At 45.6% G+C, this 18,092-nt stretch overlaps 1 protein-coding gene across 3 annotated transcripts in view; it reads left to right on the top strand.

Moving 5' to 3' along the window:
- Positions 1 to 18,092, top strand: part of DRGX (dorsal root ganglia homeobox) — a 91,133-nt gene that overhangs the window by 24,794 nt on the left and 48,247 nt on the right. For all 3 annotated transcript variants that reach the window (XM_066600343.1, XM_066600341.1, XM_066600342.1), the window contains exon 6: positions 6,470 to 6,591. In XM_066600343.1, the coding sequence (XP_066456440.1) occupies positions 6,470 to 6,591 (122 nt within the window). The remainder of the gene's footprint in view (positions 1 to 6,469; positions 6,592 to 18,092) is intronic.

The raw sequence follows: 18,092 nt of genomic DNA, 5'->3' as shown, positions 1-18,092 counted from the left end.
GTACCGTCTCCTGGCCTGCACCCACACCCTCACCTCCGCTGTCCTCGGCCCCATCCAGCAATGTCTCTCAGCGTAGCGTCCAGACGTCGCTAGCGCCGCAGTTTGAGCGCAAGCGCAAGTACGACGCCACGCACCCGCACGCTCAAGCGTTAACCGTGCACATTGCAAAATTGATCAGCCTAGAGATGCTGCCGTATAGGCTTGTGGAAACGGAGGCTTTCAAAAGCATGATGGCGGCGGCCCCGCGCTACTCAGTTCCCAGTCGCCACTACTTTTCCTGATGTGCCGTCCCAGCCCTGCACAAGCACGTCTCCCGCAACATTGTACGCGCCCTCACCAACGCGGTTACTGCCAAGGTCCACTTAACAACAGACACGTGGACAAGCACAGGCGGGCAGGGCCACTATATCTCCCTGACGGCACATTGGGTGAATTTAGTGGAGGCTGGGACAGAGTCAGAGCCTGGGACCGCTCTTGTCCTACCCACCCCCCGAATTGCGTGCCCCAGCTCGGTGGTGGTATCTGCGGGGGTGTATGCTTCCTCCACTAAACCCTCCTCCTCCTCCGACGCAACCTCTGTCTCGCAATCAAGATGTGTCAGCAGCAGCAGCACGTCGCCAGCAGTCGGTGTCACGCGGCGTGGCAGCACAGCGGTGGGCAAGCGTCAGCAGGCCGTGCTGAAACTACTCAGCTTAGGAGATAGGAGGCACACGGCCCACAAACTGCTGCAGGGTCTGACAGAGCAGACCGACCGCTGGCTTGCGCCCCTGAGCCTCCAACCGGGCATGGTCGTGTGTGACAACGGCCGTAACCTGGTGGCGGCTCTGCAGCTCGGCAGCCTCACGCACGTGCCATGCCTGGCCCATGTCTTTAATTTGGTGGTTCAGTGCTTTCTGAAAAGCTACCCCCACTTGTCATACCTGCTCGGAAAGGTGCGCCAGCTCTGCGCACATTTCTGCAAATCCCACACGCACGCTGCCACCCTGCGGACCCAGCAACATCGGTTTAATCTGCCAGTGCACCGACTGCTGTGCGACGTGCCCACACAGTGGAACTCTACGCTCCACATGTTGGCCAGACTCTATGAGCAGCGTAGAGCTATAGTGGAATACCACCTCCAACTTGCGCGGTGCAGTGGGAGTCAGCCTCCTCAATTATTTACAGAAGAGTGGGCCTGGTTGGCAGCCATCTGCCAGGTCCTTGGAAAATTTGAGGAGTCTACCCAGATGGTGAGCGGGGATGCTGCAATCATTAGCGTCACCATTCCTCTGCTATGCCTCTTGAGAAGTTCCCTGCAAAGCATAAAGGCAGACGCTTTGGAATCAAAAACGGAGGCGGGGGAAGACAGTATGTCGCTGGATAGTCAGAGCAACCTCATGTCTATATCTGAGCGCGTTGAGGAGGAGGGGGAGGAGCATGAGGAGGAGGGGGAAGAGACAGCTTGGCCCACTGCTGAGGGTACAGATGCAGCTTGCCTGTCATCCTTTCAGCGTGTATGGCCAGAGGAGGAGGAGGAGGAGGAGAATCCTGAAAGTGATCTTCCGAGTGAGGACAGCCATGTATTGCGTACAGGTACCCTGGCACACATGGCTGACTTCATGTTAGGATGCCTTTCTCGTGACCCTCGCGTTACACGCATTCTGGCCACTACGGATTACTGGGTGTACACACTGCTCGATCCACGGTATAAGGAGAGCCTTTGCACTCTCATTCCCGAAGAGGAAAGGGGTTCGAGAATGATGCTATACCACAGGGCGCTGGTGGACAAACTGATGGTAAACTTCCCATCCGACAGCGCTAGTGGCCGAAGGCGCATTTCTGCGGCCCAGGTAGCAGGGGAGGCGCAGAGATCAGGCAGCATGTACAGCGCAGGCAGGGGAACACTCTCTAAGGCCTTTGACAGCTTTATGGCTCCCCAGCAAGACTGTGTCACCGGTCCCCAGTCAAGGCTGAGTTGGCGGGAGCACTGTAAAAGGATGGTGAGGGAGTACGTAGCCGATTGCAGCACCGTCCTTGGTGACGCCTCTGCCCCCTACAACTACTGGGTGTTGAAGCTGGACACGTGGCCTGAACTCGCGCTGTATGCCCTGGAGGTGCTTGCTTGTCCTGCGGCTAGCGCCTTGTCAGAGAGTGTGTTTAGTGTGGCTGGGGTAATCATCACGGATAAGCGTACCCACCTGTCAACCGACAGTGCCGACAGACTTACACTCATCAAGATGAACAAAGCCTGGATTTCCCCAGACTTCTCTTCTCCACCAGCGGACAGCAGCGATACCTAAGCAATACGTAGGCTGCACCCGCAGATGGAAGCATCGTTCTCTATCACCATCCAAAACGGGTACCTTTTTGCTTCATCAATCTGTGTATAATATTCCTCCTCCTCCTCCTGCTCCTCCTCCTGAAACCTCACATAATCACGCCGAACGGGCAATTTTTCTTAGGCCCACAAGGCTCAGTCATATAATTTTTCTAAACAATTTTTATACGTTTCAATGCTCATTAAAGCATTGAAACTTTCACCTCAACCAATTTTTATTTTAACTGGGCTGCCTCCAGGCCTAGTTACCAATTAAGCCACATTAACCAAAGCCATTAATGGGTTTCACCTGCCCTCTCGGTTGGGCATGGGCAATTTTTCTGAGGTACATTAGTACTGTTGGTACACCAATTTTTGGGGGCCCTCGCCTACAGTGTAATCAAATTAATTTTTAGCCCACCTGCATTAAAGCTGACATTACCACAGCTGTGCTGGGCACTGCAATGGGATATATTTATGTACCACCAGTGGGTTACAGGGAGCCACCCATGCTGTGGTCCACACGGAGTTGTAACTGCATGTGTCCACTTCTAAAGAACCCCAGTCTGACTGGGACATGCAGTGTGGGCCGAAGCCCACCTGCATTAAGCATGACATTACTACCTCAGCTGTGTTGGGCAATGCAATGGGATATATTTATGTACCGCCGGTGGCTTCCTGGCACCCACCCATGCTGTGGGTCCACAGGGAATTATAAATGCATCTGTTACCACTTCTAAAGAACTCCAGTCTGACTGGGGCATGCAGTGTGGGCCGAAGCCCACCTGCATTAAGCACGACATTACTACCTCAGCTGTGTTGGGCAATGCAATGGGATATATTTATGTACCGCCGGTGGCTTCCTGGCACCCAACCATGCTGTGGGTCCACAGGGAATTGTAAATGCATCTGTTTCCACTTCTAAGGAACCCCAGTCTGACTGGGGCATGCAGTGTGGGCCGAAGCCCACCTGCATTAAACATGACATTACTACCTCAGCTGTGATGGGCACTGCAATGGGATATTTTTATGTACCGCCGGTGGGTTCCAGGGAGCCACCCATGCTGTCGGTCCACAGGGACTTCACAATAGGGAGTTGTACCTGCCTGTGTCTATGAATTAAAAAGCCCGGTCTGACTGGGGCATGCAGACACCTTGACAGAATGAATAGTGTGTGGCACATAGGTTCCCCATTGCTATGCCCACGTGTGCAGCTCCTGATGGCGGTGGCACAGGATTATATTTCTCATTGCTTCTGTACAGCATTGTGGGCTATCGCCCTGCCCCTTTTAAAGAGGGTCGCTGCCTAGCCGTGCCAACCCTCTGCAGTGTGTGCCTGCTTTTCCTGTGGCAGACGCACTTATAAATAGACATGAGTGTGGCGTGGCATGAGGGCAGCTGAAGGCTGGGCAGGGACAGTTTGGTGTGCGCTGTGGACACTGGGTCGTGCAGGGGGCAGTGGAGTGTCATGCAGGCAGTGATTGTGCTTTGTTGGAGGTAGTATGGTGCTTAGCTAAGGTATGCATTGCTAATGAGGGCTTTTCAGAAGTAAAAATTGTTGGGAGGGGGGGGCCCACTCTTGCCGCTATTGTGGCTTAATAGTGGGACCTGTGAACTTGAGATGCAGCCCAACATGTAGCCCCTCGCCTGTCCTATCCGTTGCTGTGTCGTTCCCATCACTTTCTTGAATTGCCCAGATTTTCACAAATGGAAACCTTAGCGAGCATCGGTGATATACAAAAATGCTCGGGTCGCCCATTGACTTCAATGGGGTTCGTTATTCGAAACGAACCCTCGAGCATCGCGAAAAGTTCGTCTCGAGTAACGAGCACCCGAGCATTTTGGTGCTCGCTCATCTCTAGTCCCTGGACACAAACGAGAAATTGTCATCCCCATATTCCTGCACGAGGTGCAGTAAATGTTCAGGTATAGCCCGTCGAGCCTCCATGTTGAACCAAGATCCATAGTGGGTATGGGTGGTAAAGGGCTGACACCTCCAGTCTCCTCCTTCTGAAGAGGCAGAGGCTGTCGCCACAGATTCTGCTTTAACAGCCACAGCACTCAGTCCCGTAGTGGTTGATAACTCTTTCGACTCCTCCACAGACAAGGCCAACCTTTTGGAGCGCTTCACGCTGAGTCGCTACACCACTGATCTTGGATAAGGGCAGCGACTGCTGAGAGCTCAGACTCCCCAACAGTGCTCTGCGTTTCTGTAGAAAATCCTGTGGACAACAGACAGATGGAGGGCAACAGCTTCTTATCTCTATCTAATCCCCAAAGTACCACTGAGGTTTGGCTGGTGTGTAGCCAACTGGCCTTCCTCGCATAGTCCAAACAGCAACCATCACCTCGCAGTCCTCACAGTCTGGACTCTCCACTCTTGTCTGTACACACTCCTTGTGGACTCTTGCAGATGTCACTAACTTAACCTCGGGCGGTTCCAGACACCCTCCCCATCCAAATCCACAGTGGGGGAGTTCCCGCCCGCCCTACTTTTTGCTCATGATCGGCAAAGAAATGGGGGGCTTTTCCTGAAGGAAAGGAGGTGTTTTCTGGCTGGGGTGTCAATTTGTCACCAAAATCCTCCGACTGTGTGCAAATGTCCAACAACGACACTTCACCCAACAACATGACCACACAGTCCTTCTCTAGCTTGTAGGCATCTTTCACACATACATCTTATACTGTTTGATTTTCCTTCTTCCTTTTTATTTAATCCAACAGGTAAATTTTGAAAACTGACAAGTCCAATTCACCTAGCAACTTGACACACCTAGCACGGAGGTATCATCCTGTTTGTGCCGCCAAGGTCTAGCCTGCAGCAACTGAGAGCCAGGCCTTCGGCCGGGGAGATGGAAGGGAGCAAGATGGCAGTGTTTCACAGTGACACTACCGTCTTTTCTCCTGAGAGCCAAAGTACAGCTGTTTGCAGGGGAATAAGATATAACAGTCCTTACTAGGATTTGTTCTAGATTGTCTACATGATTTCAGTGCCCCTAGATGAGTGACAAGTCACTCGCAGTAAATAAATGAGTCTACAACCACAATGTCTTTCAAAACCGGAGGCACTTGGTTTTCTTTTACTCACGTTTTCAACTCTTGATTTTCCAATACAAAATAAGTACTTCTGCTTTTCAATGAGAAACAAGTGCTTCCTGAACAAATTAAATACCACGATTCTTGACATGCTTGCTTCCCTTGCACACCTTTCCGGCACACTTGAAAACAGAGTCCTTTTCCCCCAATGCACACACATCCTCAGTTGTAGTTATCTGATGGACACTCTCTTGGGGTGGTCACTCCTGTCTCAAACTTTCTTTCTCCTTGTCTCTTATGTCCCAGCACCCTATGCTAGATGTAGTGGATTTTGTTCCTTCCTTAGTGATACAGTTCAGCGGGGGAGTGTGCGACAGCCATACTCCAAATTCTCCCCCCAGGTTGCATCCCCTGAGCTCCAGTCCCCAAAGGGGATAAGTCTCTTAGCATGGGAGACTGCACCAAGGCTGAGACCTGACAGGAAAATCAGCACTGGTGACCTCAGCGCACACCATCTCCTCCACCAACTACATCCTACACTCTCTTCCTCTCTCTACTTTCTCCTAACTCCTCCCTAACTCCTCACACCAATCTCATCACACACAGCAGGTTAGAAGGACAAACAAACAGAATCGATCAAGGTTGATGACACCAACACATACACCAAACACAGACATACTAACACATAAAGATGAACAGACCACAAGTGCTGGAGGGACCCTAACTCTGGGTCACTACAAGCCCGGCACAGGACACCATGATGGACTTATTCCACCGCACTGTAAAAAGGCAGAGTAATAAAGTCTGCCATAAATAAAAGTGTATTGGCGGTAACTAATGGGTTAATTACTTTTAGTATTAGAATTATTATTTTAGTTCTATTAGGGCACTTATAAATTTACGTATTTTAAACTGTTTGTAATTACCTCCTTCTTACATCATTTAATGGACGCAAGTTAAAATTCACTAAAGATAAATGATTTGGGGGTTGGACACTTTATGTGTTGTTTCCTACTTTGTTAATGGATATATTATGTTCTATTATTGGATGTGACTTTGAACATGTAACTTTGTTGTGACAAATCCTGTAGTATTTGTAAACATTTTATTCATTTATTCCTTTCTTCTTGTGAACAGGTGTCTGTCTCACGATAGAGCCGTTCCTCCACCAGCGTCCTTCTTTCCATCTTGTTTGCCGGGAGCCCTGCTAAATACTGCCAGTTATGCCCAAGCCTTGTCACATGTTGCATCTCTGAAAGGTGAGAGGTCATTCTAAAGTTGGCCGTACGCAGTAAATAGAGTGGGACTGATGTTGGAGAAATGTTTGCCTGGGAAAAGACTGTTATACCAATGCAGCCGTACATATTTTAGATAACATTCCCCATTATAGTGACCAGAATTCTACATTGGGCGAATAACGGCTGATGTGTCGCCAAATGTAGACGCCTCCTCACCTCCTCTATGGGTGATACTTTGTATATGCACCAAGTGACCCGTATACTCCCACCAACTATGGGATGGAGATTTCAAACACTGTCCGCTTCCTTTCAGGTGATGAATACTGTAATATCTTAGTAGAATAGGAGCTGGAGCACTAACGTGCGTTGCTGGCTGTACTGCGTTCATGGCTGCAGTGGTTACAGGCTGAAGTCATGTCCGAGTAGCAGAGCTGCAGGTCACTTCAGTTGGTTGTAGGCCGGATATACTGCACGCAGAGTCTGATTTTCCAGAGATCTGGGCTATGAGTCAAATACCCTCCTGGCAATTCCAGCCGGGCTGAGACAGCCATCTGACTGGACTCCGTTCCACATAAGCTTACTTAATGGTGCCAACAGCACTGCGCCAGAAGCGTCAAGCTGGCTATATATACCCCTCATGATGTCATGTACATGTGACTATACCTTGAGACCACCACAGCCAATCTTAAGTGAGTAAAGCTTTACAATGAAGCTGCATGTATTACAATCCCAACTTCCAACAGTAGAGGGATCTCTATCATCAAACAGTTACAATCAGATCCAAAGCTCCTTGTCACTACCACTCTTCACTGTTCCTGAACACTTAATAATAAAGGGACATCCCCTCTACAAATATGCAATAGTTGAATTCACACATAGCAGATTTGTTGCAGAAATTTCTGTCTGTCCCATTTATAAGGAAATCCATGTGCTTGCATTCAAAACACTATTTAAATTTATGGATCAAATTTGCTGTTGCAAATAATCTTAAATAGAGATGAGCGAGCACCAAAATGCTTGAGTGCTCGTTATTCGGGACGAAATTTTCGCAATGCTCGAGGGTTCGTTTCGAGTAACGAACCCCATTGAAGTCAATGGGCGACCAGAGCATTTTTGTATATCGCCGATGCTCGCTAAGGTTTTCGTTTGTGAAAATCTGGGCAATTCAACAAAGTGATGGGAACGACACAGCAACGGATAGGGCAGGCGAGGGGCTACATGTTGGGCTACATCTCAAGTTCACAGGTCCCACTATTAAGCCACAATAGAGGCAAGAGTGGGCCCCCCCCCCCGCACTGTCAGCGTAAAGATCGTTCTCCTCTGTCACAGCTGTAACAGCTGTGGCAGAGAAGAACGATGTTTGCCAATTGAATTCAATGGAGCCAGCAATACAGCAGGTTCCACTGAAAGCAATGGGCTGCCGGCGATCGCAGGATGAATTGTCGGGAAGGGCTTAAATATATAAGCCCTTCCCTGCAATTCATCCAGAAATGTGTTACAATAAAAATATATACCGGCGTATAAGGCAACGGGGCGTATAAGACGACCCCCCAACTGTCACCTTATACGCCGGCAATACAGTGGAGCAAAGAATAAACATCATTACTCACTTCTTCTGACGTTCTGGGGTGCTCCTGCAGGCTGTCGCTCCCTCCTTGTCCACGGCAGAGCATTGCTTTCTGGACGCAGGGCTTGAAATCCCCGCCTCCAGAAACACAGCCAATCACAGCCATTCAATGACATCATTGTCATTGGCTGTGATTGGCTGAAGGCACGTGTGTTTCTGGAGGCGGGGATTTAAAGCCCTTCGTAGAGAAAGCAATGCTGTGCCGGGAACCAGGAGGGAGCGACAGCCTGCAGGAGCACCGCAGAATGTCAGAAGAAGTGAGTAATGATTTTTATTCTTTGCTCCACTGTATTGCCGGCGTATAAGGTGACAGTTGGGGGGTCGTTTTATACGCCCCATCGCCTTATACGCCGGTATATATTTTTATTGTAACACATTTCTGGATGAATTGCAGGGAAGGGCTTATATATTTAAGCCCTTCCCGACAATTCATCCCCGCGCACGCCGGCAGCCCATTGCTTTCAGTGGAACCTGCTGTATTGCTGGCTCCATTGAATTCAATGGGCAAACATCGTTCTTCTCTGCCACAGCTGTTACAGCTGTGGCAGAGAAGAATGATTTGTCTTCTATATGTTCTCAACGGGGTCGGCGCTTCATACCCCAGGGCATACAGTTACATCCTAGGCTTGCAGGATTTGTATGAAGTGGGATGAGCAGTGGATCCTTCTCCATACACGGTGGGTGCCAGCTGTCTTTGATCATGGCTGTTAACCCTTTAGATTCAACATACATTTCAATGCCCCATTCGGTGTAAGGGGTCCCAAACAGCACCCTTGATGAGATTGCAAGGTGCTGTTTGGTTGCCATGGCAGCCTGGGGTCTTCTAAAGGCCCATAGGGCTGCAATGACTTATTGCCTCTCAAGATATGTCTGTAGCATGTCTTTGATAGACTACCTGTCAAAATACAGTATGATGCAATACTATGATATTGCATTATACTGTATAAGCGATCAAACAATCATGAGTTCAAGAACCCTATCAGGACTAAAAACATAGAAATGAGGGAAAAAAAACTTGTATTATTATATTAGAAAAATTTAAAGTTAAAAAAAAAATGTATTTCCCCCTCTTCCTATATTTATAACAAAAAGAACCCCCAAAACATATTGGGTATCACTGTAACCGTACAACTATATCGATGGAAAAATAAAAAATCTGTAGCTGTCGGCCAAAGTTAGAAGTTGGCGGCAGAAAAGAATTATTTCATTTTTTAAAAGTAGTACAGAAAAAAGAAACTTGGAATCGCCGTAATCATGTTGAGTAAAGTTATGTCCTTTTTGCTGCAGTTTGTACGCCATAACCTCACGACCACCACCAAAAGTGGCAGAATTGTGTTTTCTTTTTATTTCACTCCACTTAGAAATTTTGTAATTGTTTTTCAGTACATGTGACAAAGCCTGTTTGCGCCTTAGTGACGGAGCCAAATTTTGGAAATCTGACATGCGTCGTTCAACGTAGCATAACTCCGTAAAGGCTTTACATATCCGAGTGATTCTGACATTGTTTTTTCGCCACATGTTGTACTTCATTTAGGTGGTAAAAAGAGACCGATATAATTTGTGTATATTTATTAAAAGTACCAAAATTGGAAAATGTTTGAAAAAATTGTCATTTTTTCACATTTTCAACCGTAATATCTCAAATATGTTCAAACATACTGTACAAATTTTTGATAAGATATATATTTCCATCTGTTTACTTTATTCTGAATGCACACTTGAAAAACTTTTGTGTTTTTTTTTAACCATTTAGAGGACGTACAAATTTAACACTACTTTTCAGCATTTTCAGGAGCACTTTGTTTTCCTGCACCAAGCCAAGTTTGCAAAGGCTCATGAGTGTCAGAATAATAGATACCCCCACAAATGACCCCATTTTAAAAACTACACCCCTTAATGTATTCACTGAGGGGTGTCATGAGTATTTTGACCCTACCAGTTTTTTTCAGGAATTAATTCAAGTTAGAGGAGAAAAAATAAAATTTCATATTTTTGCAAATATGTCATTTTAAAGACATATTTTTTTTCCTATATTGCCCATGAAAATGAGGATTTACACCCCAAAATGGATACCCCCGTTTCTCCCGTGTTCAGAAACATACCCATTGTGGCCCTAATCTTATGTCTGGATGCACAACGGGGCCCAAAACGAAAGGAGTAGTCGGTGGTTTTCAGAACATAGATTTTCCTTGAAGGCGTTTTAGGCTCCACAGCACTTTTGTAGAGCTCTTGAGCGGCCAAAACCAAAGAGAACCCCCACAAGTGACCCCATTTTGAAAACTAGACCCCTAACAAATTTATCTAGGGGTGTACTACCCATTTGGACCCCACAGTTTTTGAATGAATTCAAGCAAAGCAAAAGGAAAAAAAAAAGATTTTTGTTTTTTTGGCAATTCTGTCATTTTAAAAACTGTTTTTTTTTTGTACAGCACACACATGAATGAAGACTTGCACCCCAAAATAGATACCCCTGTTTGTCCCGTGTTCAGAGACATACCCATTGTGGCCCTAATCTTTTGTTTGGATGCACAACGGGGCCCAAAATGAAAGGAGTAGTCGGTGGCTTTCAGAACAGAAATTTAGCATGAAGGTGATTTAGGCCCCATTGCCCACTTGTAGAGCCCTTGAGCAACCAAAACCATAGAGAACCCCCATAAATGATGCCATTTTGAAAACTAGCCCCCTAACGAATTTATCTAGGGGTGTACTGTGTATTTTTACACTACAATTTTTGAATAAATCTAAGCAAAGCAGTAGGAAAAAAATTACAATTTTCATTTTTTTGGAAGTTGTATCAATTTAAAAACTGTTTTTTTTTGTACAGCACAGATAGGGATGAAGACTTTCACCCCAAAATGGATACCCCTGTTTGTTCCGTGTTCAGAACCATACCCATAGTGGCCCTAATCTACTTAAAGGGACACATGGCTAGGCCTATAATGGAAGGAGCACCCGTTGGATTTCAGGGTACAACGCAATAAATTCTAGGCCCCATCGCCCACTTATAGAGCCATTGAGCGTCCAAAACAATAAGGAACTCCCACAAATGACCCCATTTTAAAAACTAGACCCTTAACGAATTCATCTAGGGGTGCACTGCGTATTTTGACCCCACAGTATTTGAATAAATCTAAGCAAAGCAGAAGGAAAAAATTACGATTTTCATTTTTTTTGGCAATTTTGTCAATTTAAAAACTGCTTTTTTTGTACAGTGTACATAGGAATGAAGACGTTCACCCCAAAATGGATCCCCCCGTTTGTCCCGTGTTCAAAAACATACCCATTGTGACCCTAATCTACTTACAGGAAACATGGCAAGGCCTATAATGGAGGGAACACCCATTGGATTGCAGGGTACAACTGAATAAATTTCAGGACCCATTGCCCACTTGTACGGAATAAAAATTGACACCTTAAAAAAATTTCCCCCCCTCCCCCCGGGCCCATTTCGGCGTTCCCCAAATCTTAGATAAAAGTAATAATGTGAACTGTGTAGTATTTCTAAAGACAGGGGTAATTACGGAGGCTCGTTGGGATGGGTACGTGGGGCAATAAAACCGTGTATCCCACCCTCCTCTCATCTTTTTTTTTGGGTATTTCGTGACCTCAGTGGTGGGTATGGGGTGTAAAAAGTGGCGCTCTGTGAGTCTCCGTAAGCTTGCTGAGGTGTGGCGGTCTCACACAGACGACGCTCAACAAGGTGCTCCTGGAACTGCATGAAGGCGAACGTTCTCGAGGCTTCTTGTAAATTACGGATTACAGGTAGCGTTCTGAATAACGCCAGGCTCACGCAGCCGTAGGCGGAATCCGCTTGCGGAGGCCCGCAGCGGATCCCAGCTGTGAGCCCGGCTATGACCCTGCGTACGGCCACGTAATGTACTGCGCATAACTGCCTACTCACACAGGCGGTCATGTGCAGTACACCTTTTTTTTGTTTGTATTTCCCGCACCGTCGCTTAGCGTTGACACGGGTACCCGCAGCCCGTCTACAAGGTAGTTGCATATGGGCTGTGGGTATATCCGCGACCATGGAGCACAATGGGCTCTATTTTGCGGATATCCGCGGTAAAATAGAACATGCTGCGTTCTCTTTTCTGCGAGTGGATTACGCAATTCCGACCCGCTAATGTGAGCGGAATTGTGTAATCCAATGCGATTGTCTGCGTATTACCGCGGATCAGACGCATGCGGAATCCGTAATTCCTATCCGGTCATGTGAGACCGGCCAAAGGTAGATCACTACCTTTTTATCACGTGACCGGGGACCGCTCAACGAGGCCACCCGTCACTGCTCCAGGCTCTTGGCGACCGTTGGTCGCTGGGAGTAAGGAGATTTTAAGTTTCCTGGGCTCCCCGACTCCTGCGCATGTGTCCGGTGTTTTGCCAGCGGTCGCATGTGCAGAATCCTGGAAAGTTCACGGAGGAGGATTGCGTCGGGGTGCAAATACGGAGGCCTCCAGTAAAAAGTTTCATCTCATCTCACCGATCGCATCGGTGAGGGGAGATGAACCTTCACCGTTTTTTTACTTTTACGTGATCGCCATTATCCATTGGATAACGGCGAATGCGTGATCAGGAACCGCTCACCGCGGCCCCCGTAAAATCTCCAGGCTCTCGGCTAAGTGTTGTAGCCAGGAGCAGGGAGATTTTAAATTACCACAGCTTTTGCGCATGCGCCTGCCATTCTGGCGACAGGCGCGTGCGCAGAAGCTGGGGTAAGGTCCGCGGATAAATCCGCGGGCCTTAGGTACGTCATTTCATCCTCCCTCACAGATATGATCTGCAGGGGGAGATGAAACTCAAGCTTTTTAAACTTTTTTTAACTTTTTTAAACTTTTCTTTTTACGTTTTACACTTTTTTTTTTTTTTTACTTTTTACACTTTTTTTTAACTTTACATGATCACTGTCATCCATTGGATGACAGTGATCATGTCCCCAGTGACATCCCTCTGCTCCTGGCTAAACATGGCAGCCTGGAGCAGAGGGATTTTAAATTTCCCTGGGCTCGAGCCCCTCTGTGCACGCGCCCGATGATTGACATTGGGCGCGCATGCGCAGATGGGGACTTCGGGACATCAGGGAGGACAGAGGTGAGTATTTTCACCTCCCCTCATGGATCCGATCCATGAGGGGAGGTGAATCTTTAGTTTTTCAAAAAACTTTTAAAACTTTTTCGCGATCGCCGCTATCCAATGGATAGCAGCGATTGTGGGCCCCGGTAACACCTCCTGGTTCCCGGCTACCTTCAGGAGCCGGGAGCCAAGAGATTTTAAATTTTCCAGGGGCTCCCGGGCTTCTGCGCATGCGCGTGACGTCATCGTCTGGCGCGCATGCGCAGAAGGCCAGTGACAGGTCCGGGAGGACCAGATCTCCGGGGGACACCGCAGACAAGCCGAGTGAGTATTTTCAGCTGCCCTGATGGAACCGATCCATCAGGGCAGCTGAATATCTGACTTTTTAACCACTTTTATTTACTTTATTGCGATCGGCGCTATTCATAGGATAGCGCCGATCGCAATGCCGGGGGGGGGGCTGCCCGCATCCTGGGTTGACAGCTCCATGCTGTCGGCTACCTGCGGGCACCGACAGCATGGAGCTGTCACGTCCTCAGGCAAGTGGGCATTAATCCTAAGAGGACGCATAAAACTACGTCATCTAGGATTAAAGCCCACTTGCTGAGGACGTAGTTTCCCGATGGGCCCGTCGTTAAGGGGTTAAATAGTACCATTAGAGAATTCAACCCGTGCCACAAAAAACAACAAGCTCTCAGACAGCTACGTTGATAAATTAAAAAAAAGTAAGTTTTTTTTTAAAAATTGAGTTGGAAAAAAAATTTATGGAAAAAAAGGGGTTAAACCTTTAAAGGTTTGATGATGCCCCGTCTTTCATTCCCTTCCCACAGTCTGTACAAATCAGGTTCTTACCTTCACACTAGCGATAAAATCATGCGATGCTAGTGTGAGTGAAAATGCAGAATTTTGAAACCCATGCTTTTCAATGGTTTCCTTCACGTTTGCAATGTTTTCACTCGTGCAATGTTGCGAGATTTGAAAATCGTAGCATGTTCTATCTTTCTGCGTTTTGTTTTTTTTTTGCACCATGTTTTCCGTTTTATCGCATGTGATGTGTTTTTAACATTGCAAGCTCCTATTGTTCTTTGTGTGATAAAATTGTGGGCTGCAGCGATGCGATGTGCAATTTTCCGCAGGAAAAAGCATTGATGATGTTCCCAAATCACCTGAATGCAATTACGGTTTTGCGGCAATTTTCTCAAGGTGATATTGCGATCGCCAGCATTAAGGAGCCCTAAGGCTTTACTGCTATGTTTTATGCTTAAGACCATTTATGTAGTATGTCTATTTTATTAACCCCTTCCCGCTATAGGACGTACATTAACGTCCTGCAGTGTCGGGGTATGTATGAAGAGAGATCGCGCAAAGAGATTATCTCCGATAAGCCAAGCGGCTCATGAGAGCTGTTAACCCTTTAAATGCCGCTGTCAATTCAATTAAATCTCCCGGCCGATTTTTGGGGGTCCCATACGGCCCCCTGCGATAGGATCGCATTGAGCCGTTTGAGTGAATGGCAGTCACAGGCCTTATGAAAGGCCCCAGGGCTGTCATGGCAGAATGCCTATCAAGCCATGCCCATGTGGTGGCTTGATAGAATGCCTGCCCGATCGCAGAATGATGTAATGCTATGCTATGGCATTACATCATACTGCAGGAGCGATCAAAGCATCGCAAGTTGTTGTCCCCTCTGGAGAATAAGAAAAGAAGTGAAAATAAGATCAATAAAGGTTTACTAAAAAAAAGTAATAAAAGTAAAAAAAAACATTTTGCCATATATAAAATAAAAGAATCTAAATAATAAAACAAAAATACATATTTGGTATCGCTGCATCTGATCTATCAAAGTAACACATTTTTTACTCTGCATGGTGAACATTGTCAGAAAAAATAAAGAACACCAGAACGCACTTTATTGGTCACCCTGTCTCCAAGAAAAAATACAATAAAAAACTATCAAAAAGTCTTATGTATTTAAAAATGGTACCAATGCAAACTATAGCACATCCCACAGAAAATGAGCCCTCGCACAACTATGGCGATGGAAAAATAAAAAAGTTATTGCAGTCAGAAGATAGCGACAGAAAATAATTTTTAAAAATTAAATTTGTTTGAAAAAAAAAAAAAGTATTACAGCAAAAAAAAAACTATTTAAGTTTGGTATTGTAGTAATCGTACTGACCCATAGAATAAAGTTATCATGTCATTTTTTGTTGCCGTTTGTGCATCATAAAATCAAGACATACCCATAGATAGAGGAATTTCGTTTTTTTTTTTAAATTTTACTCCACTTAAAATTTTGTAAAAGTTTTTAAATAGTACCATTTACTAAAATATAACTCGTGCCGCAAAACAACAAGCCCTTAGACATCTATGTTGATGGATAAATAAAAAAGTTACAGTTTTTTTTAAAAGGGGGAAGGAAAAAACGAAAATGGAAAAAAAGGACCATGATCCTTAATGTCTTCCTATAGATGAGGTCTCCAAAACTGAATGCAGTACTCCAGATGTGTCTCACCAGAGTTCTATGCAGCGGGATCACAATCACTACTGGCTAGACCTCTAGCTGTGTGGCCTAGCATCCTACTTACTTTCTCTGCTGCCTGACTGCATTGTGGAGTTATTTTGTTGTTTTACATTATATATTAATAAATTTAAAGTCCTTTTGTGTTACTGTGCTTAGAAAGCATCTGGAGGGAAGAAGAGGGCAGGTAGCAGGAGTTTCACTCCAGATCAGCCCTGCAAAGACTCAAAAGTAAGGTTTGTACAACCACTAAACCAATCGGTATAAGTGAGAGAGCACTGCAAACAGCCTGTCTGTCACCAAGTTACCTGCAGCCCGGCAGCTTTGGGGACCTGACAAGTTCCCATTAAGCACTTGCAGAGTTGCAGCGTTCGGGAACCAGGCCTTCAGCTGAGGGGACGTCGGAGTATAGTTTGGCAAACCGTTCAGGGTGGCTCTATCGTCTCCCTTTCCCAAATGGACAAAGGATAACCTAGCCCAGCAACCCACGGGGGAGAATAAGGGTGTGTAACTTGGTTACCTCAAAGTAGTTCCTGATTGTCGTTGTGACAATTCCCTGTTTGTCAACTTTCATGCCTTGTTTTGTGTTATTACAGATAACACTGCACCATACATCACTCTCAACAGTGACATAGGACAACACAAATACAAACAGACTCTACACTACTTCTCTACATACTAAAACACTAGAAGAATGTCAAATATGCATTCAAGTATATTCATTGCTATTTAAGATTTGGAAATTTTGTACAATCATCTAGAAAAACTCTTTAATTATGATGGATGACAAATCATCTGTGTATCAGCTGGTAACAACGGCATTCAACAAGCCTGACATTAATGCTGCAGACAGCTGACCCAGTGGCGATAAATATTGCGCACAGTTTCTGTCTTTCTAGTATTGCCGAGAACGTCTCTTTCAGCGCCGCGCTGCGGTTTCCTGCCCTGGTTATTGCCTTGGTGTTTACTCATGTTGAGCCCAGAATGATCTTGTGATTGTGTGGTCTGACGGAAGAGATTTCCTGCCATTTCAATTACTTACTGTTAAAAGCATCAGGGGCAATCCAGTCACATCCTTTAATGACCAGCAGCTATCGCAGCAATTAATTAATAGCAGCCAGTTATTAATTAGGGAGCAGCAGGCTTTTATATATTGTTCTTTGATTCCGTGCGTAGTATAATCACTTGTGACACTTCTCTGCTCTGTCCTAATAACACGTCTTACAGCCATGAAGAATAAAAGTGAAAAATGTTGGTAAAACATCTTTCAGTCCCTCTTCCAGCAATCTGTTTACAGCTGACGATGACTGTGTGAAGATACCTTCAGATTCTGGCTGAACACTTCCCATGTTTATGCCTCATTACATTTATGAGACAATTAGGTCCCCTTCACATTGGCATTCAGGGGATAGAACTGCCTTTCCTTTACTTTTGACCCCAAGAAGGGCAGTCCATAGAGCTATTTCAGATGTAAAAAAAATACTTCCACTGGAAGTTAAAGAGGAGTTGGGATTCTGCAGTGAAACAAATTCAGCGGAGCCGTCATTATAAACAGAAGCCAAGATACTGGTGTGAACTGAGCCTTTCATATTCAGACCAGGTTTATATTTGGGTCTCTGCAATGTTTGTTAAATTAATTGACCATGAAAATCAATGAAAGGATTCTATTTGCTTAGATTGGACATCATTCTTCAGTTCAGACATGAGCAGAGAATGGGGCAATGCTTTCTCATTTTTACTAGAGGATTAGCAGAAAATTGTACAAATGTGCTATATATATTGCATTATATTTGGCCAGTAGGTAGTTTGCTGTGACAGTGCTATTGTATTTCAAAAGCATATATTTTAGGACTATTGTAACATGAATAATATGTAGAGTAATACAGTTTTTGTAAGTTCCTTCTTCAATTTTGTTTGCATTGCCTGGATACATTTAGTATAAGACAAGAGACCTTCTTGCAGCAGTTCTATATTCTGCTATTGCTTTATGCTTTCCAAGAATTGAGAATAGAGCATTACAAATGGTAGAATCGATTCATGCTGGAGCAAAAAAATATGTATTTTGGCAAATTGGTTCAGTTTTTAAGAATTTGCTCATCTCTCCACATTTATAGCTAATAACCAACGATGTGGCAGTAAAAAGTTGTAGAGCAATCTATTTCTAGTCTAAGGAGGACAGAACGCATTAGATGCATATTAGTTAAACTTTGGGGGACCAATCATCTAATAATGCAGCTTGTGGCCTGCGTTACCTCTGTGTACAGCTCCTGTCAGACAATCAACCGTGAGCGCCACACCTGG

This window comes from Eleutherodactylus coqui, chromosome 4, assembly GCF_035609145.1.
Source record: "Eleutherodactylus coqui strain aEleCoq1 chromosome 4, aEleCoq1.hap1, whole genome shotgun sequence".
NCBI lineage: Eukaryota > Metazoa > Chordata > Amphibia > Anura > Eleutherodactylidae > Eleutherodactylus > Eleutherodactylus coqui.
Note: the sequence above shows the minus strand (reverse complement) of the source record. Positions and strands in the feature narration are given on the sequence as shown.